General features: G+C 38.7%; 1 protein-coding gene across 2 annotated transcripts; it reads left to right on the top strand.

Annotated features, from left to right (window-relative positions):
- Positions 1-63: 63 nt before the first annotated feature.
- On the top strand, positions 64-24,932 carry POP1 (POP1 homolog, ribonuclease P/MRP subunit). Of its 2 annotated transcripts, XM_064647971.1 has the most exons (15): positions 64-334; positions 2,753-2,935; positions 3,776-3,951; positions 6,304-6,552; positions 7,108-7,195; positions 7,499-7,674; positions 8,294-8,544; positions 8,663-8,756; positions 9,526-9,637; positions 10,590-10,709; positions 17,205-17,314; positions 18,668-18,859; positions 19,722-19,876; positions 20,704-21,045; positions 21,821-24,932. In XM_064647971.1, the coding sequence occupies exons 1-15, from the start codon at positions 214-216 to the stop codon at positions 22,479-22,481; spliced, it is 3,030 nt and encodes a 1,009-aa protein (XP_064504041.1). In that variant the 5' UTR covers positions 64-213; the 3' UTR covers positions 22,482-24,932. The 2 variants fall into 2 exon arrangements, with proteins under 2 accessions (XP_064504041.1, XP_064504049.1); XM_064647979.1 differs by lacking the exons at positions 64-334; positions 2,753-2,935 and adding an exon at positions 3,106-3,266 and having other exon boundaries at positions 21,821-23,519.
- Positions 24,933-26,363: the final 1,431 nt, after the last annotated feature.

Here is a 26,363-nt window from a genome sequence, read left to right as displayed (position 1 = left end):
TTATGGGAAGTGTAGTCCCCGGAGCTGGGTGGGCGGGCGTGGTGCGCATGCGCCGCACGGGGCGCAAGCAGCCGCGTGTGCTGGTGGAGGTCGCGCCGCGAGTGAGCGCTGGGTCCGTGGCGGTGCCTGTGCCCGCTCCGCCCGCGGCTGCACCGCCCGCCAGCCCCTCCCGCCTCCCCCCACCACCAAGAGGCTCGGCAGCCCCCACCGGCGATGTCTGGGGCGCGGGAGAAGAAGCGGGCCAAGAAGATGAGGAACCAGCCGGCCAGCGTGACGCTTCCGGCAGAGCCGGGGCCCTTCGCAGGCGGCGGGAGCAGAGCCTGCCCGCCCCCAGGTACGGCCGGCCGGGTGTCCCCGTCCCCTCAGCCCCCGGTGTGCCCGCCACGGGAGTACCCAAGGCTTCGTCCCCTGCTATAGACTCCTTTAGTCCTGGTGCTGCCATAAATCCCTTTAGTACAGGATTCTCGTTAATATGGGAGAATCGTGGAGTCTCCATCTCCAGAGTAATTCCAAATCCACCTGGGCGCGTTCCTGTGTATCCTGCTCTAGGTGATCCTGCCTTGACAGAGGTGGGAGGTTGGACCGGATGATCTCCAGAGGTCCCTTCCGACCCTGACAATTCTGGGAATATGCGCTTCTTTGTATCATCCATTCGATTACACAACAAATCCCTGTGGTTCCTAGTCTTGAAATGAATTTGGATGTTATATTTCATCCAGCGGCCCCCCTCTTTTTCTGTCAGACCTCGGAGCTGCAGGAGGGGCTGGTTTAGCCTTCTGGCGCAGTGAATAAATGCACTGATTTTCCCTCAGATCAGCATGCCCGACCAGTTTGCCTCTTGGGGCTTGTGGCTCCTTTATCTATGCAAGGGTATTGGCAGGAGGCAGCAGGACGTGTCCCTAAAATGGCAGTGTCGCTGGGTCATTGCTGGAGCATTCTGTACACAGGTAACCTTTGCAGCTGAAGACTGAAGGATCCTGCCAGCTTGTATGCCACATGCTTTTTTCATCTGTCTGTTGACCTGCATCCTGTATGCTTCAGTTGGACCTCACACACCCTCCCATTTAGATATATTGTTACCTAAAAACACCACACATGAAAGGGCTTGTTACTGTGAGGCCTTCAAAAGATGACAAATTGCGTCTTTGTGGTTGAACAAAAAAATGCTGAAGTGTCACAGTGTATTTAGGTGACTGAAGAGTTCCTAAGCAGACAGAATGACATAGCAAATTATGCTCAGTCATGTCTGAAGATTTTGGAATATCATTACAGCAGTACTGCCAGATTAAACACATTTTTCTAACTTTATTTGTAGCAGGGAACTTCTAAGATTACATGGTTATGCTTTTCTGTTCTATTAAATATAGTGGATTTTCATCCATGTAACATTCTTCTGTGGTGTTAGTATCTCAGTTTTACAGGGCTATTTTGTAGAAACAGGAAAGAAAAATTCTAGATAGGAGTTATAAAACTATGGATAACCATAGAAGCTGGAATAATTTAAATTTTATTTAGGTGTTAAGTCATTCACTGCTTTTTAAAACACTCTTCCATCTTCTGATAAAATTTTTAGTTCCTCCATTGAGAGAGTGTGCTTGTGATATGAGTTAATTTTGGGCTGTAAGGCTACACAGATTTGCTGACTGAGGCAGCTTCCATTCCTCTTTCCCAACTATTTCCTTCTCACCTTCACCTCAGTGCCTGGACAGTGCTGCTCTCAGCCACATGGAAAACCCAAGTCAAGGACTTGTTCTACATAAAAGCTGATTTCTGTTTTCCACACCAAATTACTTTTTTAGCTGTACTACTGTGGTTCTGCATGATGTGTGGTTGCAGCAGGCTGTAACAGCATTGCTACTGAACATAAAACTTCAACTTCTTGCTTATTTGAAATGGAAAAAGAAGGTTCTTTACCATTTTTAGTTCACATAAATTGATGCTGCTGGAGGTGAATCTGCTCCTGGCTGTTTTTTGTGCCAATGGTAGCATTTTTGAGATGAAAGGACAGGCTTGTCTCACCCCATTTCTCTGCACATACAGATTGATTTTTCACTAGGGAAGTCCCTGAACTGTATGGCCCCATGTTCTCTCAAGCACTCATCCTGATGAAGTGGGTGGGGTGGTGGGAATGGCTGTCTGGGCCCTTTTTAGTTGGGTTTCCAGCTTGAACAGCCTGAGAACCATATCTCAAGCTATACTAGAGATCCTAACCAAGACTTAACTGAATATAAAGTAATCTAAAGTAATATATAATGTTAGTTAGGGTGAATATACAATAATCATTGAATATGGACTTCATGGCCCTCTTCAACTTTAAGTACTGCTAAGTGCTTTTGTTCTATAGTGCCCGACAAGAATACATTTGCTTATAGGAAAAAAAGGGGGAAGAGGAAAAAATAACTGCTGGTTTGATAGTAAATCCTGACTAGACAATAATAAAAATCACTACTGGTGTTGCATGGACTGATTTCAGTCAGGCTCTTGGAGGCAAAGTCTGGATTGGGTACCATTTTCAGAATGTGCAGAAGTTACTTAATCTACTGTAGGCTTGCTGCAGGACAGTGTAAAATTCTTATTTATTCCTGTAAGAAAGAACTTAATTCTTCTGATTTCTTATGCCTTTTTCAGTTACATATATTAAGTATAATAGGAGGAATCTGCAATGCAGTTTCATGAGGAAAGACTGTAGAGTTATTAGTTACTCAGACTGCTTTGCATTTCTCTAACCTCTTTTCATCTCTAAACCTTCCAGGAGATGTTCGTTCTGAGCAGCAGCATCAGCAGCAGAAATTTTCAAATCAGTCAGCTGGGCCTTCTTACAGGAAAGACCAATATTTTCCAAAAGGGCAAAGTAGAGGAGAGAGAGCCAGAGGAAGAGGAGGATGGCAAGGAGGATGCCAGAGTGTTTCTGAGGAAATGCCAAAATACATAACAGGTTTGTATATATGAAAAGGTCATAATTTCATGTCCAGGACAATTTTGCTGGTGATTAAGTTTACTGTCTGTCTTTGTTTTTGTGCAAGAGCAAAAATTAGAACTGATGCTATGTTCTTCTGTTTTTCCTGATTTTCTCCAAAACACAGAAGTAGTTGTGAACTGGAATGAATGACCAGCTGTTGTTCAATGGGTCCTTTCGGACTTCTGAGTTGAAAAGTTGCACCTGCTTGTAGTGAGGGATATGCATTTTGGTTTCTGTTTGCCAGCAAAATGAGTACCGACAGTCATCTGCTTTTAATGTAGCCAGTGAAACTGATTTTACCCATGATGTAAGTTAAAGACAGCTTTTTATCTAACAGAACGTTTATTTAGGAGAGCAGATTAGCTTTGCAAAATGTGGCAGTGCTCTGATAGTGGATAGACCTCCATAAGCATAAAACAAGACCAAGTTCTGGATTTTTATTTGATCATTTTAAAACAGTCTATAATGTGATTACTGCTTCCTTTTTTTCTCCACGCTGAAATTCTTTTCATCTCTCTGAATATCATCTGAAAAGATTGCTATTTTAATTTAACAAAGAACTGTTTAATGCAAATAGGACTTGTTGGTTATACCACGGCTTTCAGATTCATTCACATATAAATATTTGCTTGAACATATCTGTAAGCTTCAGGATATCTGAAGAATTGAAATTTCCTCAGTAATAGTGTGCAGTACTTACTTTTATGTCAAGAAAGTATTGAACTGATATACTAGGAGTAATTCCATAATTTATGTACAGTATCCTCTTTGGTTTTTGGTATTTATCATGCTCTGATGCAGTCCTTTTCATTCCAGTGTCTACCTTTGCTCAAGCTCGTGCTGCTGAAATCAATGCCATGTTGAAAGCGGTTTCGCAGAAGTCTTCAAACTCTCTGGTTTTCCAGACTCTACCCAGACACATGCGAAGGCGAGCAATGAGTCACAATATTAAACGCCTCCCCAGGCGCCTCCAAGAGATGGCCAGGAAAGAGGTATAAGTGCATTTTACAGCCTTTGATATATTGGGCATAGCTAATGCACAGTGTTCAGCTGTACATTTATTAATATTAAGACCTGAAATTGTCTGCAGAACTTCCCTGGGTACCCTAAAGTATGAGTGACATTTGGATGCAAAATGCAGGAACACCTCAGTTTTAGGTGTTTGCTCAAGTAGGTCTCATTAACCACTTGGCTTTGCGATTGCTGGACATCGAAAAGTTATTAGAGTAGTGTTAAAAGGGTCCACTGCCAGGAGGGTTTGTTCAGGTCGTGCACTGGTCTCAGGTGGTCCAAGAGTCCACAGTAAGACCTATCTGCCTTGCACCACCACAGTTTTAGGGTGTGACCCTGCTGGCTCAAACCAGCATGGCTGATGGACAGTTCACATGCTATAGCTCTAATGTGGGAGGTACACTGGGGTTATTGGCAGACTGCATGCAGCTTAAGACTTACTTATTGACTATTCCTAGTAGCTTATGAAACTGATTTTGTGTCAGTATTTCAGCATTTAGTCAGAATATGCCTATGCACTTGCTCCTTACCCCCTGTGGCTTTCATGGGTGTTTAAAAAAAAATTAAAAAATTGTTTTGGCAGGATTGTATTGGAAATGATCTTTCTGATGTTTGGCACTGATCACTTTATCATCTTTAGGGACTCCTTAAAGTGACTGAGTTTGCTTGGTAAATTTTCTATGTATTAAGGTTGACTGATAAATGTATTTATTGCATTCTTTTTTTCCATTGCATTGTCTTTCTTAAGTTCTTTGAGACTTTACTGCCTCCATCCTCAGTTCCTGAAGATAATTGTTAGCAGTTCAGAAATTGCTTTGGGTACTTCCTTGCTACACCAACTACATGTTTCTTAGGATCCAATAACTACATGTTATTGGATCTTCATAACCCATAACTCTTATTTTACTATGTTGGTTAGCATTCTTTTTGCTTTGTCAGTCATGACAAGAGATGCAGTTTGGCCTGTTTTCTGAGAACTGAAGGAAGAAAGTGTGGGCTATTTTGCGTAGTTAATTATTTGCTCTATCCTTGTTAAATCTAGATTTCTTTAGTGTCTATGTTCTTTTGTGTCCTGCTTTTTTAACTCCTTCCACGTGACAGCTTGTCTGACTTCTCACATGCTCACACTCTCACATCCATGTCTGACTCCTGGATATTTGACATTATTTAACTGGCCCTGGTACAGCTGTATTTCTTCTTCTGTATTTTCTGTCTTCAGGTCTTTTGGTGTAGTTTGTGTGTTTGCACAGTCTCTTTTGTTTCATGCTTTCCTACAGCTTGTCATATCTCCATTATTTGCTTTTGTAAAGCTTCTGTCTATTACTTTGCAGTGTTTGAGGTCTACATCTTCAAAATTATCTGTTTCACTTCTGCTGCATTTTCTTCATTTGTCTAAGATCCTTTATCATGACCATTTTCATCTAAACATTTACCCAGACCATCTCTTATCTCTTCAGAAAGCTTAAATGTGAATATTTTTCACCTACAATACCACATCCCTTTTTCTCTAATTGCCTGTCTAAGCCAGTCCCCTACCATTGATCCAGTGACTTGTATTGCCTCCTCTGAGGTGGAATGGTGGGTCTGATGGGAAGATATTTTCTTTTTTTTTTCAATTTTCATGGGTTACTTCAGTGTTTTCTGTGTTCTTGGCACCAATCTTCTAGGATTCTCTTTCCTTTGCTGTTCTTATAACCAGTGGTCTGTTGTCAACTGTTTCTTGGTGAGCTTACAAAGGATATTTTAAGAATCTTTTTGTATCTTATAGTCCCTATTTCTTTCTCAAAAGGACAAATTAAATGTTGACTGAATCAAGCCTTCCTCTCCAGCCATGCATTCACCCATAATAATTCAGACCTTGACTGGGTCTGGTTATCAAAAATTTGGTCAAGATATCACCACAGTCCTCTCTTACCTGCTTTTATGTATTGTAGAACCCTTAGGGTCCTACCTGACAATCTGAGAGTCTGTACTGCTTCTGTAGGAGCTCAAATCAACTGGTGTTTTTAATGTCACATGGATTTGTTCATGTGAATATACTGATGTGTGGCAAAAACTCAGACAGGAAGTAGCAGATCTTACTATTCACTGTTAAGTTTCTGAATGTGTGGGGATTTTGTTTTGTGTGTGGGTTTCACCCAAACCTTGACGCACTTCCATGGATGTCGCTCGTGTAGAATGGTTCAAAGTGTTAGTTACCCTCAAGAATTATCCAACATCAGAATAAAGTATAACTTAATGTTAGTGCTTCCTGTATCATTATATTTCAGCCTTTTTCTTTTCAGAAGTTTGTTCTCGAGATTTACTTCCATATCCTCTCTTTTAAAAAACAGGCAGAGAAAGCTGTACATCAGAAAAAAGAACAGTCAAAGACTAAATGCCGCAAAGCCAGAAGGCGCCACATAAACTTGGTAGTAGAGTTTAATCGTAGGCAAAGAAAGAATATTTGGCTGGAAACGCATATTTGGCATGCAAAGAGATTTCACATGGTAAAGAAATGGGGATACTGTTTAGGAAACAGCCCTACAGAGAAGAGCTACAGGGCTTGTTACCGAGCCATGACAAAACACTGCCTTCTTCAGGTACCGCGTTTTACATCTGTTTTCTTTGTTATTTTGCCAAGGCGAAGTAATCAACTCTTCAGTTATAATGAATATTTCTGTCTCTTTGAAGTATTGTTGTGTCAGCTGTTAAAAACCCTGCTAAGTATGAAATAAAAGATTTTATAATTGTTATTAAAGGTGACGAGTATCAGAATAAGATGAATCTTTAAAAGACTTATGGTAACTATGACTGAAATACTACATTTTCAGTCTTCTCAAGAGCCAAGAGATTAAGCAAAACCCTGTATCATCTTCTTAAGCAGAATGCTATTGAAAAGAGACACTTTGTTCCATGTCCTTTTTGGTCTATTGGTTTGAGAGGAAGTTGGCCCTCAAATGAGAAATACTTGTCAGCCTTCCTATAACTAACAATTTTGAGTTAGAAAAGAAAAGTAATTTTTCCTTCCTCTTTGACAAATTTTAGAGAATGAAAAAGTAATACTTCAGTGTAAATTGTGAAGCCTTGTCTGGTCCTTTCTTAGCAGGCTCACTTTCAAGAGTTATTCTTACTTTACCACTATCCTGTTGTTTCAGGACTTATCATATTATTGTTGCCTGGAATTGACTGGTAAAGAGAATGAACTTCTGAAGCAACTTGGTCGAATATGTAGCATTGACACAGGTAAAATTTATGTAGTTCAAAAGAAAGATTCTGAGTAGACTAAAGGATGATCCATCATTTTCCTTTTTTAATAATGTACCAGTCTCAGTAACAAAGTTGATACTGAGTTGTGTTTTTGGGTGGAAAACATAATTAAAATGTGTCATACTAGGACTAGACATTCTTATTTTCTTATTAAGTTGCTTATTAATAAGCTAATTATGGTACAACATTAGCAACCCAGCAGCCAGACTGAATTTCAATTTTATTTTGTTTATTAAACAAGAGATTATTTTGTTTTTCAGTAAGTGTGGTCTCTTTTAGGATTAACATTTCAAGAAGCTTGTTGTCTGTCTGGAAGATTCGAGGGTTCCCTGAATCTCTACCGAGCAGATCGCTATCCTGAGGAGATGCTTGGTCCTGTTACATTTATTTGGAGACCCAGGGATGGGTCTGAACACAGACAGTTGTGGATATGGGTTCATCCAGCTCTAAAGCAGGTGGTTTTTTTTATGTAGTTGAACTCTTATCTTTTATGCATTGTACATATTAGTGCTGAAGATGTCATCTGAAAAGTATGGAAGAGTTGGATATAATACATGACTTTAGGAATTAAAAGTTGGAAAACTGTTTCTGCTGTAACAATATTCATGTTCTGCAGAAACAGTTTTTATAAAGGTGGTACAGAAGGTGGATGCTGCTGAGGCATTTACTGTTTGAGCTTGTTAAAAGTTTTGTAGTGTCACTTGGTTCAGGATACATGTGCAGTATGATGTTGCTTGATTCACATCCTTTCCATTGGCACCCCCAACAGGCTAAGTTTAATATCATCACAGGTAATCATAATCTGATACTTAGCTATCAACTTTAAAAAAAAAATTTAAAAGTAAAACGTGCGCAAGCAATTTTTCTTATGTTAATTTACATGAGAACAAATTCTTAGTAACATTCAATATTACTTTCAGCTTTTGTTAGCAAGCCCTTAAATTCAGCAGAATTAAGTTTATTCCTTTAAATCCAAATAGGAAAATTAAATAATATAGTGTAATTTTTTTGAAGTGTACTTAAGTTTTGTAGGGCACTGCATATTATCCTAATACAAACTTTGTTTTTCTTAAGGACATACTGAGGGAGTTAAAAGCAATTTTTCAGTGTTCGGAGCCTGAAGAAATCTGTATTACTGAGCCTGTTACAACATCAATTCAAGAGGAGAAACAAATGGAGGTTGTTATGAGCCCTGGCAAGAAAAGAAAGAAGGAGGATAAAGAAGGAGAAAAAGTTGTGCCAGTTAAAAAAATAATTGGTGACGGCACTAGAGATCCATTTCAGTCCTACTCTTGGATCTCACAGACTACTGGTATTGGAATCAGGTTTGTTCATAGTAGAGTCAGAAACTGTGGCCTATAACTACATAACATAGCTGGTTTAATAGTGTACTGGGGAAAAAAAAAGTATGTTGTACATTCACTTGAAATTTTTCTTTTTCAGTGACAGAAGCATGGAGATTCTCAGATACCGGCTGATTGGCCCATTATCACATTCAGTCCTTACAGAGACCCTGAAAGCTGCTTCTGTCCAAACAGTAAGGAAATTGGCAGTTTGGATGTTAGTGTAATTTCGGTAATGTTCCTAGCATGTGCAAGCTTGTTTTGGCTAGAAATAACCATAAATTATCTAGCCTTACTTATTATAAAGGCTAACCTATGTATTACTTGTTATCTTCTCTGTATTGGGTCTCTTGATCAATGCTATCTCAGGAAGAACTCCTATGTGGATTTTAAGTGGCAGTAGGAAGAAAATAAAAATAATGGTGCTGTTGAGCAGGCTGTGTAGTTTCTGCTGTAGTGATGTATTCTGCTGAGAGGTCCAGAATAATTTGTGTTCTATTTGACAAACCCTAGACCGTTTTCTCAAGCAATGAGCTAGAGCACTAGAACTAAAGGGCAAACTTTTGTGTTTTCAATCAAATATTCAGTTCCTCCAGGATGTGGGGGTTTGTGTGCCTCTTGTCACATGGTATCACCGTGGTTTTAATGGTGGGGGTTTTTTTTGTCTCTTGCAGCAAACATGATGGGGGCCATGAAATTTCTGGCTTTCTGTAAGAAATAATGACAGAATTAGGAAGTATTGTGCATTGCTTTTTTTATTTTTGTAACATGGACTAAATTGAACAGCTTATTAGGGATTACTGTAAAGTATAGGCCTACATTGAATCATGAAAAAATTATTTTGGTTTAAAACATGAAGGGAGAGAAAATGACTATAGTGGTTGAGGCAAACTAAGAGTGAATTCACACTGATAGAAAGTAATAAATAACCACTTGAGTTTAATTAGATGTGTTGTTTTCCAGGAGATGGCAGACTCAGAGACGGAACTGAATAACTGGTGGGTAGAAAACTGCAAGGACTCTGAAAAAGTATCTCTTCATCAGTGTCAAAGTGCTATCTTTGAGCTACTAGAAGGTATTTGGGCATGTGGGTGCTATGGGAGAAAGGGGGAACTCTTAAAATCTAGTGGTCAGAATTGGCATGTTAATGAGTTGACTTCAGTGTGGACATGCTTATTTTTTGCATGATCCAGAAAGTGATGCCTTTGAGAATGTGCTTAGGTAATTACCATGGCATGGCAAAGAATTAAGAAATGTTACATCAGAGTTTTTAAGGGAATTTAAATCATCTGTGTAGTCCAAACTCTTAATAGATGAACTGAATCTTGTTTGTTTTCTTTGTAAACTTAGATTTGAGATTGCTGATGGGATACACAGTCTGATGTATGCTCTTACTCCCTCCCCTCATACACTCAAATTAAGACAATAAGTTGTACAATACCTCCCCAGATAAAATGGTAGTCTTCTACCCAAAGTGAAAGTATTATAACTTGCTTTATAAATGTTTGCTTCTAATTAACAGTTGTATATTTGACTGAATTTTAAAGTATCATAAAGTTAACAGCATCTCCTCACTTTCTAGCACTGAAGCAGGTAAGGAACTGGCTTTGGTAGATCTCACACTGTACTCAAGCTGTCTATCCAATGTGAGGCAGTTAAGCAGAGATGAGGTAAATCTTTTACAAAACATTTCTAAATTTCCTTTCTCTGGAAGACAAGTATAAAACAAAGGTTGTTGGTTCTTTGATATGTGCAAATGCAAAGGATGAATTGAGCATGACCTCACTTCTATGCTTAAAATTAATTGCAAACCAAGTCTTGCCTTGCTGTTGTTGACTTCCTTGGTCTTGGACATTTAACAAGCATTGGTGAGTTTTCAAAGCATTAAATAGAGTACTCAGGATTGCTTTGCTGGCTTAGGTGGTGTCACATCCCTGCAGGCAAAAAATGCATAAAATACCAGTCCAGAAAAAGATCACAACTTAATTGGTGCTTTCATGGCATTGTTCATCTGTGTGTTTTTAAAGGGATGAGTTCACCATCAGAAATGCCACCAGGTACAATTCTTGGCCTAACTGTTGGAGATCCTCGAATCAATTTGCCAAAAAAGAAGACAAAAGCCATGCCTGACTTTGAAAAATACCAAGGTAAAATGCCTGGCTTATATTATGCTTCTTGTGGAACTGACAAAGGGAGAAGTTTCAGTTTCTCTCTACACTTCTTTTCATTTACTGTCATCTCCTATGGATTGTCTCTTGCTGTTTTCCTTTAGCTTTTGATTTTCAGAATGTTTCTTTCCCCTTTCCACAGCCCCTGGCCAAACAGAAACAGCTTGAAAGTTGCATAGGTTTTAGAACAGCAGTTGTGAGGGAGGGACATGCACCAAAGCTGGTCTTGTGCTCAGTGGAAGCCTCTGTCTGACCATACAGATGATCCAGGTTCGAATCCTGGCAAGGCCAACCAGGTGCTAAAAGCTGCTTAGTAAGTTTTTGTTTGCTGTTTAGTCTTCCTGATGCTGTCTATCTCTACAAGAAGATATCTGCTATTTCTGATTTATAGTCCTACAGTGATGAAAGTTCCAATTTCATTGGGAAAAAATAATAACATTGCAGGATTAATATTTCAGATGGCCAGGATGTGGTTATGCTAAAAAATGAAAGATGCAAGCATGACTTCTGAAATTTTCATTTCAGTGCTGACTTACATAGGATTTCAGTGCAAAATTCAAATTCAGCAGGTTGTGAACGTTCTTGAAAAATGTTCAAGAGTTTATACCATGGGGTTTGTGCACAGTGCTGTGTAGGCATTCCCAATTAGGTTGAGTGGACACAGGTTGCCTGACCTAATATACAAAACATCCTTGCCAGCTAGCAAGCAGCAGCACATAGGATAAGCTGAAAGTTCCAGAGACTTAAAAATACTTAATTTCCTTGATGATGTGTCTAGTGAAAGACACTAGAATAATGTAGTCTTACCTTTCACTTAAATCAGGCTGAATACCTACTTCAGTTAGTATCTTTTAGCTCTCTGCACAATTCTGTTATTTTTATTTTCTTACATCCTCTGCTTCTACATCCTAGAACAGCCTTTCTATTAATTATTTCTGCTCAGCTAAGTTTCTCATCATTAGTGTTCCTGTTGAAAATGCTGCAGCATACATGACCTCTGCTTTGGTTCCTTCCTGTTGAGAAGTAAGGTGAGCAATGTAGCACTTGTTTAAGGATACTGGTTTGAGCTGAAAGAGGAGTTAGCAACTGCAAAAAGTAATTTGACTCCCTTCATTCTGCTTGCCATGTCCGAAGATGTGTTCAAGGAGGCAAGATCAAGAGAAGGCATCTAGGTATTGGAAATGTCTAAAAGTAGTTTCTCTCTCACTGCCAGAGCTATTTGTCCCTCAGGAAGTATGGTCATGGTAAAAAGGTAATGATGTAAGATAAGGAGTCAAGAGGACCTTTGTGTTTTTCCTGTGGCTAGCTAGAAATGTCCATCTTCAAGATCTTTCTACCTGGGGTTATCCTTTACTTACAAAAAATCTTCCAAACCACAAGTACTCAGAAAACTTGGTGTTGCTTTCTGGTTTCTTTCTGAGTCTTTTTTTTGTTTCATCATGAAGTCAAAGCTGCTTCTGTCCTCTCTGACTTTTATTCAGGAGGGGGAGAAGGTCCTTGTTCAGCTAGTAAGGGAAGGTAAACTGCCTAATACCTTCCAATTTAGATTCTGCTAAATGACTTATTGTTACACATGACTAAAAAAGTTGAGGAGGCAGAAAAATGAAAGAAGACAGACAATACAGCTGTCTTCCAGTAGCAAATCAAAAGGATGTCACGGTAAGAGAGTAGAAGAGGAGAGGACAGCCCTCCTACGTTCTTGTAATTAGGGAGAGAATAGGAGGAACTGATGGTTTAGCAGGGAAAGTGGCAGCTGTTTTCTACATTTCCCACCTAAGTTTGACTTCCTCATGCTGCGTGGGAAGAATCATTCACAAGCTCCTGCACAGGTATTACACGTGCAGTGGGGGAATCCTATGGTGCGGTAGTTCACATCTCAAGACTGGGGTCTAACTGCCACTTTCCTGTTTCCCTCAGAATATTCTTCCACGTTAGTTGGAAAGAGAGGCTATTGTTACTCTCTAAAGACTTTTGTTCTTAACCTAATTTTGTAGTTGACTTTGTGTCAGCTACTACCTGTGATCTATTTCTGCCTTAATGAGCCTCCTCGTTAAAGTAGTTAAAAGCAGAGAACTTATATTTTTTTAAAAATCCTTCTAGAAAATTAATCTACGTTAAATATTTAACTCAGATACTTAGATAATTTTCTAATCAGGAGAAAGCATTCCAGTGCATTTGGTTCTTGTTGGTTTTGAAAGAAAAAGTAAAATTGCATATGTGTTAATAAAAGGAAACCTAGACATAATTGTGCAGAATCCATTTTATGTCTAATCTGTTCTCCGTGCAATCATTACACTTTTTTGCCACAATTCACTGTTTCAGGACCCATTATAAGGTCTTTCTGAATTCAGACTAGTTTATAATCTCTTCAGAGCACGGGGTCTTGTTGCCTATTTCACTGCCTTTATACATCAGTTAGAATCATAGAATCATTTAGGTTGGAAAAGACCTCTAAGATCAAGTCCAGCCATTAACCCAGCATTGCTAAGTCTATCACTTTGATTTATTCTTTTTTCCTGTAAGCCTCCTTGGTTGCCTGACAGGTTTGCAGAAGTTAAAATCAGTTAAATATATGTAGAAGAACCTATTGCAAGCCACTCAGTGCAAAAGAATCACCTCTAACTGAAAGTTTGTAAGCCACAAGAGGCAAAGAACTGGCAGAGTGAAGAAATGCAACACGATGTACTGATTCTAGTGTTGTACTCTTCCCTAGGACCCTATTATTGGCCACACTTGGAATCAGATGAGTGAAACATCCAGCAAGAATTTCATCAAAAACAATGTATTCCTAAAGATTATTCTAGTTTGACTTAGCATTTTCACTAGTATTTTTCCAATCAGTTCTATCCCCTCATTCTACTGGTTCTTTTGCCAGGAGTAATGGAATGGAGTCTCCCGGGAATGGAGACTGCCCTCCTCTTCACTTTTTTTTGAAGGGCAGTTTGTTCAACCAGAAAAGGAAGGAATTTAATCATGGCACATAGCATGCATCACTACAGCAGTAGCATTATCAACATTTCCACAGTAACACCCACCCAAAAAAAAAATTAGACTTCTCTAAGTTCTGTAATTCCATTTCAATGGTATTAGTTTTCCCCTACTGTAAGAAAAAAAAAATCTTTTTATAAGCCTTAGAACTACATAAACTTTCTGAGCCTTGGTTGTGTTGTAGCCTTACTCAGATGTGGTAGTATTTTCAGCTGATCTCAATTTAAAAAATATTAATAGTCATTCATTTGCCTTAATGACATCATGTAGGTTAAGCAATAAAAAGGAATCATTTCTGTATTCCACACTTTTCCCTCATTTTTCTTCCCAGACACTGAAATGCTATTAGGATTGGTATTAGTAAGATTGAAATGCCACTGCTTATGGTAGCAGATTCTGTATGTACTTTAGCCTTTCTTTTTCTTCAGTGTCATATAAAAGCTAACTGATTTTCTTAGACAATCTTTACTAATTTGCATTTGTTTGTCAAATGAGTGAATAGTTTAGGTAAGTTACAGCCATCATCTTTGCTTGTGGATTGTCATACATGCACTCTGTGAAATTGATACACATCTCTCCATATTGATTTTTTTTCCAAAATGCTGTTCTAAGGTATGCCTGAGTAGTTTTTCCCTGTGAGTGACATGCTAACAAATCAAGTGTAATTTCAGTCTTTCCCAGTTACTCACACTCTTGAATGCATATGCATGTGTGAAAGCTGTGTGTTATGGACACGTGCTGATGGGATTTACTCAAAAAACTGTCCTCATTTCTTCAGGCTGGAGGATAAATCATTTTTCACTGCCTTCTCAGCAGCTTTATGCCTTCTGGAAGTCAAGGCTTCCCCATAAGCAATCAGTTCTCACATGACTGCACATTAGTGCTGTTCTTTTCTCCAGTTTAAAGTACACTTCTGACATTTTGATATGTATTTACTGTCTTCCGTGGGAGAAAGCAAATTTCACGACCTTAAAACCCAGTCAGCGTGGAGTATGGTGAAGCTTTTAAATGATACATATAGATGCATGAATGAGATGCATAGAAGGAAAATACACCATGAAAGATATATGAGCTGAAGTTCCTTCTGCAGACACAGAGCCTGGGTCCTTGCCTGTAAACACGTCTCTTGCAGAATTTCAGGTATCTGTCCTCAGTTGTCCTGATACACAAACCCCTATGTACATAGGACTCTGAAACTGCTTTTTTTTTTTTTTTGGCTTTTTTTTTTTTTTGCAAAAGGGAGGAAAGAGAATTTTCAACTCTTAGGCCTCTCTTCTAAGACTGTTCAGATAATCAGCTATGCAAATCAGATCAACAGCTTGAAATGGAACAAAACCTCCCTCTATCTGTGTTGTCTAAGCACCAACCATTGACACCAGCAGAAGTAGTCTGTCACTGAGCTTTCTGTGCTTAGTAATGCAACTTCTTGTTTCCTATACTAGCCCTAACATCTTTCACTATCATCAGCAACTTATTCATCAGTAGGGTTATTTCCCCAGCAATCTTAAAATGTGGACTGAAGAAAACGGGAGAGAGGTAAGAAATAAGAACTGGTGTGAGAGTTTGGGATTATGATTTAATTTACAGTGTGCTTAGTAGAAAGAATAAATTCTCCAAGGTAGTGGGGATCAAAGAAAAGAAAGTACCAAGTTAGAGAAGAGTATTTTAAGGTAGTGAGGAAGATATTGGATGCACAGTGGTGATGGAAAGAGAATGACTTAAAAGGGCTTTCTGTAGTGGGAAAAAACATTAATGCCATTATAGTATACAGGAATTGTAAAGAACTCCAAGAATATGACAAGGATAGACTGCCTGAACTGTGGTAATAAAAAGAAATGTTAAGAAAAACCACAAAAAGTTACAGTGAATAATTTACAGTGAAGGAACTAGAACATGTTTAAATGATTTAACATAAAGAGATTCTGGTGTTCGCAAATGCTTTCTCTACAGAAGATAGAAAAGGTTCATTCCTTACCTTATGTTTGCTTGTGATTATGTGCCCTAAGTCACATAATAAGAACCAGAAAGGAATTCCCCACCAGCACTACCTATAGTTTTACTGCTGTCTTTTCTCCTTCCTTTGGGGCATTGATATTTGCTGTATCTTCAGATAAAATGTGCTTTGTCTCTAGGAGTGTTGAGCTCTCTTAAGTTCTTAATCAGGTTCCTGTCCTTAATTTTTGGTCTGAGAAGGAATTCTTCTGGCTTAATTGGCAAGAATTTCTTTTTAGTTGTATTGTTCTTAATTTGGAGAAATGTCACCCTAATCTGATAACTTCTTTAACATTTCTTCTCACATAAATCTAACTCATTAGCAAGAATGCATAGCAAGTATCAACTCGATAACACTATGAAACTGTCACAAATGGTGCCATAGGTAATATTTTTTGCAAAGGATTTTGCAAATTTTAGTAATGGGGACATCTTAAAGAGTATGGATTTTAAAAAAACAGTTACTGCAGTTATGTTTGACAGTACCTATTGTATTGTTATTACCACTGAATAGTCCCTATCTTCTGTGCTTCAAGTCTTTGTCAACATTACCTGGAAAAATTAGTGGAACCATTTTTAAAAGACTTAAGTAATTTTAAAAAACAAAACAAACCCTGACATGTTCTGTTCCTTTAATGTGTAAGACCTTGTAGATGACAAAATGAGGAGCAGTCACTCTAAGTTTTAATCACAGAACTATTAATAGGTTCATTGAATTATTTATGGATAAGACTTATTTTACTTAAAATATGGATCAGCATACATTACATACTGTACACTGAAGGCTTTTAATCCACAGATCACTAAAGGTAGGTATACACTTTCTTTGCTTTGCTTAGACCGCGAAACAGAAGAGAGAGGGTATTTAATACTTCAACATAAGTTTTAAAGCTAGAAGTGTTATTTATCGTCAGTAACGTACACAACTGTTGATTTGTGCAGACATAAGGAAGAATAGTCCCTTCCTTGAAGTGCAGAGTCTGAAAAGATCCAGAATGGAAAGCTAGTGCTAAATAAGTAGTTGCATGCTAGTCATTTCCATACAAATATTTCCTGTATGTACATTTCTTAAAGGTAATACTCACTTTTCTTACAAGTTTACTTAGGCAGACTTATTTCAGGATTTGTAATGTTACTCTTCCTGATTTTCTGCAAACCTGTTGAATTTCACACTCTGCCTGAAAGGTCAAATTCCAGAACATTAAAGTTGGCATGTAAAGATCTAATTTAGATTGCCAAAGGTGTTGTCATTTCTAATAAGAAATGCTGGTAAAAAAATGCCAGGTTAGTTCTTCTAACAGTTTGTTTCGTATTTGGTATTTGGAAAAACATGATAGGAACCTACTCCAGAAGCAGCGATGCTTGTTAAGCTTTTAATAGTCTTTCCTTGGTTGTCTACCCATAGTACTTATGATAGTGGAGTGATTTTGGAAATTTGATATTTAAACCACAAAAATTGTTTGAATTTTGTTTAAAGGTTCTTTTCTTTTCTAGATAAAGTTAGGCAGCTGTACCTGGAGGGTGTACCCCTAGACTGTGCTCACAGCTTTATCTGGGACCAGGACATCTGTAAGAACGTCACTGAAAATAAAATCTCAGAGCAGGTAACTAAGTAGGTGGATTGCCACAGAGAAAATGGCTAATGGTCCTTAGAGTCCATAGAAAGAGGCTCTTGAGACTTGTGTAAATCCAAGGTCCATCAGTAGTTTCCTAATGTCATAGTATCCAGTTGCTGACTTGAAGTGATTTTTTGTAGCCTTTGTATAATGTTCTTGCACAACCATTTTTCACGACTCAATTAAAAGAAAGCTTTATTGCATTGTCTACAGGACTAAATAGTTGTAGGTTTATTTATCAGAAGAGTTTGGAATTAGATTTTCCTACATCACCTTGACTCAAGTGCAGCAGATAAGAGGGATAAGTGGCAGAGAGAGGCTCTGGCCTTTCACTCGTAGCCAGGATTATTCTCCTGATAAAAGAACCGCGGAAGTTGGAAGGAAATAAATCCTCTGGTTCTGAACTGCAGCACACTATGCTGTGGGCATTCTGGGCAATAACTCGTGATTTGTAGAGAACTTTAAATTTGCTGTTGCAGGTTTGAAATCTATCTTGACATTTTCATTCACAATGGAGGAGCAGCCCGTAGAGTTCGTGGGTGAATTGCACTTTATGTGGTGGTTTAGTCACAACAGGTGATAAACTTTCAGCACCATTGTAATCAGAAAGAGTAAACACTTGCATGGCAGAAAGATCTTTATAAATATTCTCTTTATGAAAATTAGTTTTGTGCTCTTTCAAACTGGCTGACATAGTGTTAAAAAAGGAGAGTACTTGGAAAATATTGCGCTAGCACATGACAGTTGTCAGCACAATCTTTTTGTAGATGACAGTGTTTTTCATGCTATCATGAAATTTAATGTTTACCTTATAAAACAGAGGGAGTCTGATGGTCTATTTTTTTATAAATGTATTCTTAATGTGGTACAATGGAATATACCAACTGGTGATTGACAAAGCCTTGGTGCCAGCATGCTTTATGTGAAACTGTTTCATGACCAAATGTTCTTCCCATCTCTTTGGATGTAGTTCAGATTTGCTCTATGTATTGACAAACTGTCTGAAAGCACCTGTTCAGTCTAGTCTTGTGCACAGATCTATAGTACGATGTTGCAATGTTTGTTTTTCCTCCTTAATTTATGTTGTACATTTTTTTTCCCTGAGTTTCAGTACCTGCTCTCCATCAAGGACTACAGAAGTAAGAAGAATGATAAGAGGGTGCTCGATACTCTTCTAAAATAATTTTTCATACCATGATAAAATTCTGTTAAAATATATAGTATATTACTAGAATATTTTTCCTAACTGTAAGCTCAGTTCTTCTTTGTATCTTGGAAGGGTATCTGGAAGAGGGAAGAAGAATGGTTACTAACTTCTGGGAAATGTCTCCTCCTTCTCAGGATTTAAACCATATGAGAGCTCAGTTACTGGTACCTGGATCACACCTTGATTTGGGTCCTTGTGAATCTAAGATTCCCATACTGTTGGTGCAGCAGCCAGGGAAAATGGCTGGAGAAGATCGACCAGGATGGGGGAGTGGCTGGGATATCTATCTCCCAAAGGGCTGGGGCATGGCTTTCTGGATTCCTTTTGTAAGTGACTTTGATGCCAAATTGCAAGTAAATATGACAAATAATTTGGTTTAAATTAATCGATATTAGAGAGTATACTTCACATTGTGTAACCAATTCACAATTACAGGATCAAAATCCCACTTTAAAAGAGCGCGTATGAACTGATTTGATGACTGAAGCTTGGCCTTGAAACTTTAAACAATATCTTCTGTTGGGTATAACTATGTCCACATAGCAGCATCTAAAAGCAGCAAGTCAGTGGGGAGTCAGGAGGGGAAGCTGAAGCTGTAGCTCTCTGGTTTTGTGTTTCTGCAGGGATATGCCTCTAAAGAGAAATCATTTAGTGCCTGCTGCTAATCTATTTTCAGCTTGGCTATCTCCACCTCTGACAACAAACTGGTTGTCTCTGATTTGGGAGAGAGCTTGAAACACAAAATTTGAGTTAAGCTTGAATACTCCTCTGATGCTGTTTGGAGCATCCTGCTTTGAATGTTTAGGTGGCAGTTTTAATATCTTTCTGCAGTTAAATTTATGCTTTTGAATGTGCAGGGGCATTAATTGCAGTGATACCTGTTGTGAGGGCAGTGACTGTTGAAGTATTACAACATTCCCGGCAATGTACAGGATTAGAACCTGTGAAATTCTTTTCAATTTCATTGATAGTTTTTCAGAATTAAATTTAAAGAGCATCACTAACATTTTTGTTGAAATAGGCATGTAGAACTGTAGAAACCATACTTAAGTTTATTTTTTGAAAGCTAAAGTGTTAGACTTTCAATTTTCTAAGGCAGTACCTTCTGGAGCATTAATGTTTTTGTTTCAGTTAGGAAGCTGGAATCAGTACAAACATTGCTTTTTGGGTGTTTGGTTTTTATAACAGATATATCAAGGTGTACGTGTCGGTGGCTTGCAAGAAGCATTAAAGCATTCTGAATATCAAAGAACACCTCACATTCCAAATGATTTCCCAGACTGCCAGGCAGGAAGGCAGTTTGCCAAAGAACTGGAAACCAGTCTTCTTGAACAATTCAAACGGTAATATTAACTTAAAAATTAATTACAAGAATGACAAAAAGGAATACTGCTTAAAATATTCCCTTAATTATCTGTCATTGTGTTCATTTAAACTTGAACTTAATATTGACATCTTTCACTAATGCTTTAAATCTTATATTATAAAAAAGAATCCTAAATATATTTAACTCTGCTAAACAGGGCATACGAATTAAAACATTCTATTCCCAGAGACATGCTCAGTTATAGGACAGTAACAAGGCTGCAAAACAATAAAATAAACAAAGCTATTCCAAGTTCCCTAGGCAGAAAATGAGGGAGGAGGTAAGAGAATGCAGAGGCAGAATACCAAAGTATGTACCAAGTGTTAAAGAATAAAGTGAATTAAGAAGTACATCTCAATGTGTACTTTTAAAATATCAGGTATTCTGAAGTTTTCCTTCATTTTCACTGCAACAAACACAAAACTCTTAACCATGAGTGTGGAGTAGCTGGAAGTGTCCTCTGCACCAACTGGTGTTGGTTCCCCTTCAAGCCAGGAGGGGATCGTAGGAGAAGGTCAGAGGAAAAGGTGGTGGTGTCAATCACAGCACATAGACATTTCCAGCTGGCTGAAAGGATATGGTCGTCAAACATGCAGCAGTGTTTTCTAGATTGTAACTTTAAAATTCCTGTTCAATGAGATAACAAAGGGAATGCACAGTTAACTTTCTGCTCTAAATACTTGATTTTGAAAACAGAAAACATTAGACTAGCAGGAAAAAGCAGACAGCCTTTTGAAGTGCTAAGTACTGAGTAAAGGCCCAGGAAACAAATATTCTTACCTACTTACTTGGTTTATCATTTAGACGTCCACCTGCAAAAAGGGCAAATTATGTCAAGCTGGGCACTCTGTCTCCTTTCATCTGTCCTTGGGCGCAGCTGACAAAGAACTGGGAAGGAAGAATGAAAGCTTCAGGAGGATTTGTACGTCCTTCTTCCCCACACCCTGAGTGCTGCACAACTGAAGGGCATAATTACTGTGACCCCAAAGCAGAAGTGGTCAGAGAAACTTCCCCTGAAACTGGTGAGGTAGAGGAGACCATGGAAATAACAAGTTCTGAAGGTGCCCTAAAACCAGAGGATGTTACAAGCACCCATGACCTTGGTGAGAGAGATGAAACTAAGACAAGTGACTTTATTGTTCTCAGGTATGTCAAAATGATACACACATGTTATTTCTTTATTGGGAATTATTGAATTGAGGAAAAGAAGAGCCCAGCCTTGAATATTAAGATAAGGGAATTATTTGATCCAAATACAGTGAGATTAAATAGTTTTGCATGGATCAGAATTTCCCATTGAGTGGAAGTCCTTTGCTTTTCCCCAGCAAACTTAGTGACTAGATGAAGTAAATTCCTGAAATTATTTTAAATATAACACTCTGGAGTTTACTGTGTTCTTAGAGTTGGCGTATTCTGGCTGCTTCCAGGTGGATGGAGCTTTTAGAGGTTCATGTTTTTGATTTTAAAACTGTTGCTGTGAAAATCGTCTTGCATTCTCTTCTGTAATACATCATCACAGGTGGTTCTTGCACTCCAAAGAAAATAGAGAATCCCCTGCATTCCAGTGCAACACATGAGGGCAGCAACAGTGTTTGGAAAGTGCCTGAATGCAAGACTTAGTGTAGTTTTGTGTAGTTACCAGAGAAGAAAACATTGGAAGTTCTGGACTGCATTAATGTCACTGAAGGTTTTAGAGTATTTGTGGTTTAAAAAGTTTTGAGGGTTTTAACAAGTAGTGTCACCTTCCTTCTGAAGAAGACACATGAATTCCATTCCTCCATGTTCTTTTTGTGCTCAGAGTGATCTGAAAACCCCAGGGTTTTTATTAATCATTCTCTTGCAAATATGTGGGGTGCTGGATTTCTGTTGTACTGCTTGTTAATAACTATCTATGATATTTATTTTTGAAAATTTTTAATAGGAGTGAGAAACTACTAATGCAGTTATCAGCCTGGTGCTATCCCACTGCTGGAAAAGATCGGCGAATCCGTCTTATTTCTCGACTGGGACAGAAAGAAATGACTGAAGATGTTTTTTTGCCAATCCTGATGAGCTATCCAAGGGCTCTTGTCTGGGTCAACTTGTCACTCTTGAGAAAGGGGAACCCTGAATTACATGCCATGATTTGCATCCCAACAGAAGGCGACTTGCTGCATCTAAGCAAAGACAAACTCTTCTGTGGTCCTCAAGAACCCAAACATCGTGACATATTCAAGGACAAGGTACAGAGACAAAAAGAAGAGAAGAAGAAGAAGAAAAAGGGTGGCACGAAGGCTTTAGAAGGTGACCCTCTGAGCGTTCCAGATAAAGACACAACTGAAGACCATGAAGACCTCATTCTTGGTCTTTGGTCAGATGCTCTCCCAGATGTTACTTCTCACTGCTCCAGGACTGTCTTGGGATATGTCACTCGAGGGGATTTTTCATTGGCTGCAGGGTGTGGAGAAGCTCTGGGTTTTGTTAGCTTGACAGGGTTAATTTATATGTTATACAACCAGCCAGCAGATAAGAAAGGGCTCGTTTTGTTAAGGACTCCAGCATCTTTACAGTACAGATTTGCAAGACTTACTATTGAGGTTTAAGTATAATTGCAACGCAGTAGAATGCCAAAAATACCAAAGAATGCCTGTTTTGTACTCTGTGGCCTTTCTAATTTGTCTCAAATTTGAGGTTATTCTGAGCCCCAACATCTCTAAGATTATAAAATAATTAAAAGGCTTTTTAGCATTATTCAAGAAAATAACTAATGCATAAACAGACCTAGTATTACTTTTGATGTCTGCATTGCTAAGGATTTCTAACGGGTCATTATCACGATCTTCTTTATCTCTAAAGAAGCATATTCTTCATTTTTCTCCTCAAAGCAGTGGATGCTGTAACAATATACAGAAACTCATCATTTTCATTTTAGAAACCTTTGGTCAGATGGACTGTAGCTTCACAGTGCACTTTCACATGTAACTGCATGCAATCTGATCCAGTATATATAGCAAGTGGCTTTCCTGATTCCTCGTACTTGAATAGATGTGGCTGCAGTGCAAAGGAGCCGAGTAGAGAAACTTTGAACAGAAAGTTTAATGCTTAAATGAAATGCAAATAATATGTAGCCCAGCTATATAATTTTGAATTATAGGAACTGGAGTTTTTAAAATGGAAAACATATCAGTCTCTCTCTCTAGTCTGAAAGGTAATAAGCTTTTCAGATGCAAATTGCTGGTGGTGGGTCAGCATACATTTTCTGTTAATAATAGGGGATATTTTTCTTCCTTATAACATGAGATTATTTTTGTATGGAATGTGCTAGGATTGAAAGTTTCTTCATGTTACAGTATGGTTCATGAATGTTGTTTAAACAGTCAAAATTTGTAAAGCATGCTGGGGGATGAAGGGAGAAAGGTGTTTGAATTCACTGGGGCAGTGTGTGTAGGTTATTGGGTTTTGGTGTTCTGTTGGGTTGTTTTATGATAGCCTTAAGCATTTAGCCATTCTTGAATTAAGCAGCTTGAAAAGGAATTTACAACAGTACGCTGTAGTTAGTAGCAGCATGATACAAATATATGCCAGTTGGTAAAATTACCCTGAGATTATCATGTACAAATAAAAATGTAATCTATTCTTGAGTCGGGAGTCTATTGACTAAGCTTGATTCTTAGAGAAATTAAACATGGATAAGTAACAACCTTGTCTTTCTAAGTATCAGTCTGCAAATTAATTTTCTCACAGTTCTGTTTGAAAGTCTTAGGTGAATAGATTAATGTTGGCTGGAGTTGTTGGAGAAAGGATTTAGCATGCTTTACCCTCAAAATTATTAAAATTTATGACCATTTTTTGATTAAATATAGTACATACATGGGGAAGGGGCGAAACCATCTCTGATCACAAGGGAAGTATTGGAAGTGGGGCTGCATTTGGTTTTTTTTAAGTCTTCAGAATATGGATTGTAGAATGTGCACCATCCGTGGGAATTAGAGTGGCATGTGGGACAGAGAGATGGAACCTCCAGCACAGCTTGGACCACAGCTCCATGAGAAATCATACCAAATGGCTCCAGCACCATGCACCTTTGATGCACCTGATAAACCAATCACTCTCCCAGAAAGGTCCTGAGAAGCATCTGCAGGAGAGCCAGCAGATGGCCCCAAAGGAAAAAGCTTGGTTCTGGCAGGGCTGGGATTCACGTGCTTCTGGCCATGTGAGTGCTGCAGCCTGTAGGTATGTGTGAATAAGGAGCCCCTTAAATGTTACAGCCTGGCTGCTCTGATCAAGTTCTCTCGTGGTAATAATCCTGAATTTAATGAACCTTTTGAATTGTAAGCCCCATTGAAATATTTGTAGGATCACGTTTCCAGAGCTGTGCTTCATGGGAAGAAAAGAGGGGAGGTGATGTTTGTATGTTTTTTTCCCTCGTTGCCTCCCTCATCTTAGTAGATACATATTTTCTTACCTCACTGTAGACCTGGCTTGTATGTGAGAAAGAAAGAGGAGAAGCCCCCCCACCCAAGCTATCATTTTTTCTTTTCTGCTTGTAGATCTTTTGTTCCCTGAATCTTTCCCAGGTTTTTATTTTTTTAAAAAAACATCTGGAGTCTTTTTTCTTTTCCTCCTATTGGTAATTTCTGCCAGGTTTTCATTTTGACACTTCCTGTTACTTTTCTTTGATTTCCATTCTTTATTTTTGATTTATGATCCTTGTCTCTGGTGAGCCAGTGAACAGAAACTGGAATCCAAGCGCATCCTGTTCTGTATATCTTGTAATATTGTTACACAGTTGTTTTCCTTTAAGTCAATGATTTATGCCTTAAGACTTCACTCCTTGTAAAAAGCAAAGCAAACTCGATAAGTTAAAAATGCTCAAAACTCCCAGCCAAAATTTGTCAGAAAAGTACTATGACTTTATGTAGCTGCAAGGAAATTTTTATCTGTGGTTGCAGTTTCCAGATTCTGAGCGTCTCGAGGGTAACTTAGTCATAAAAACCATGTCAACACCGGATAATCAAACTGTGGATAATTAAACCTGTGTTATCTGTGTATCAGCTGTACTGTGCGTCTGTGCTCATCATGTTGAATCAGGTGTAGTTTACAACACACATCTGCTCTTACTACAGTTGCTACACGTTGGTTAACTACCCCAGAGCATCTGGACCAGCTCCTGTGGGCTGTGATACATGAGCATTTTTGGGAACCTAGGAAGCTCTTGCCTAGTGAAAGCAGTTCTCACAAGCTCTCTGACTCCCATGCTGTCCTCCAGATAACTTTCTCAAAATAGATGCCAGCACAAATCCTTAGCTCTCGTTCTGTGCTTGGCAAGAGATTTTGGAAGCTAAAATGAAGTACAGAAGGCAATTTTGGCATTCTCTGTAGCACTGGGAAGAGCTTGAATGGTAACGCACTGCTCCTGTAGCTCTTTCTACGGCTCCCTCAGAGCAGCTGTATCAGACTCACCTGGGGCAGGGTCTTTTCCTGGTCTGAACTATGACTTGCATGGTAGTTGCCTGCCATGTTGACAGCACAGTGACTGATGGACCTACCAAGCTGAGGGTCTCCAAGATACACATTCTTTACCATTGCAAATCCAGAAAATGAGGTTGCGGAGAAGGGTGGTGATTACTCTGTGGGATGAGGTGAGGTGTGACTGGGTCCAGATTGTGTGTTTGTTAAAGATGTTCAGGACGCTCTATTTAGCAGCCTCTAAGTAATGGAAGAAGTTACCTGGCAGAAAGACAGTTGGGGTTGTTGAAACAAATCTGGGAAAATAATTGACAGGGTGACAGACTGCTCAATGGAGGTTGAAGCCTCAGGGGATCATGGAATACACAGCCCAAGAGTTGTCAAATGCAGCATGATGGTTTTCTTTCAGTGCTCTAAATCTGGAAGAGCCAGATATGTCAAACCTGATCCATTCACATGTCCGTGTGAAGTAGGTGGTAGGAACAGAGCTTGCAGGCGTAAACTACAAAAGGCATGTTTCTGAAAGCACTCTAAGACTGAGAAAAGTGGAACAGCAATAGCATTGTTCTATTTTCCAAGGATATAACATGCAGAACTCTTCCACCTAAAATCCCATGTTTCTAAATGCTCTTCCCAGAGGTCAGCAACATAAACAGCACCCACAGTTTACCTCTTGCAAATTCAACTCAGCTATACTAAAGTTCTTTGCGAACACTAGTCTCATCAAATCCCTGCAAGAGCAAGTAAACTTGTAGTGAATAATGAGAAATCAGAAAGGATAGAGGATATAGGCTGAAACCATTTTGTGGCGGCTTTGAAAGTCAGAGCCATCTTAATGCTGGACAAAATAAAATTAATGAGTTCAAGGTAGTTTGCAAAGTAGGTGGAGTGACAAAAGACAAAATACAGCTTTCATTTATTGCATTGGGTCTCTTCTTAAAGAAATACAGTTTATTCTATAGTAGGAAAAATACCTGCACAGAATGATTTTATTATTTTTAAATTTTTTTAGACAC

Source organism: Pseudopipra pipra, chromosome 1, assembly GCF_036250125.1.
Source record: "Pseudopipra pipra isolate bDixPip1 chromosome 1, bDixPip1.hap1, whole genome shotgun sequence".
In the NCBI taxonomy this organism is placed as follows: domain Eukaryota; kingdom Metazoa; phylum Chordata; class Aves; order Passeriformes; family Pipridae; genus Pseudopipra; species Pseudopipra pipra.
Note: the sequence above shows the minus strand (reverse complement) of the source record. Positions and strands in the feature narration are given on the sequence as shown.

What these genes read in the sequence shown, in the direction of transcription:
- POP1 (XM_064647971.1), top strand. Translation starts at nt 214, where the DNA reads ATGTCTGGGGCGCGGGAGAAGAAGCGGGCCAAGAAGATGAGGAACCAG. An exon ending in ACTACTGGTATTGGAATCAG is followed by an intron (nt 8,545 to 8,662) that starts GTTTGTTCATAG and finishes TTTCTTTTTCAG; the next exon opens with TGACAGAAGCATGGAGATTC. An exon ending in TATCTTTGAGCTACTAGAAG is followed by an intron (nt 9,638 to 10,589) that starts GTATTTGGGCAT and finishes GTGTTTTTAAAG; the next exon opens with GGATGAGTTCACCATCAGAA.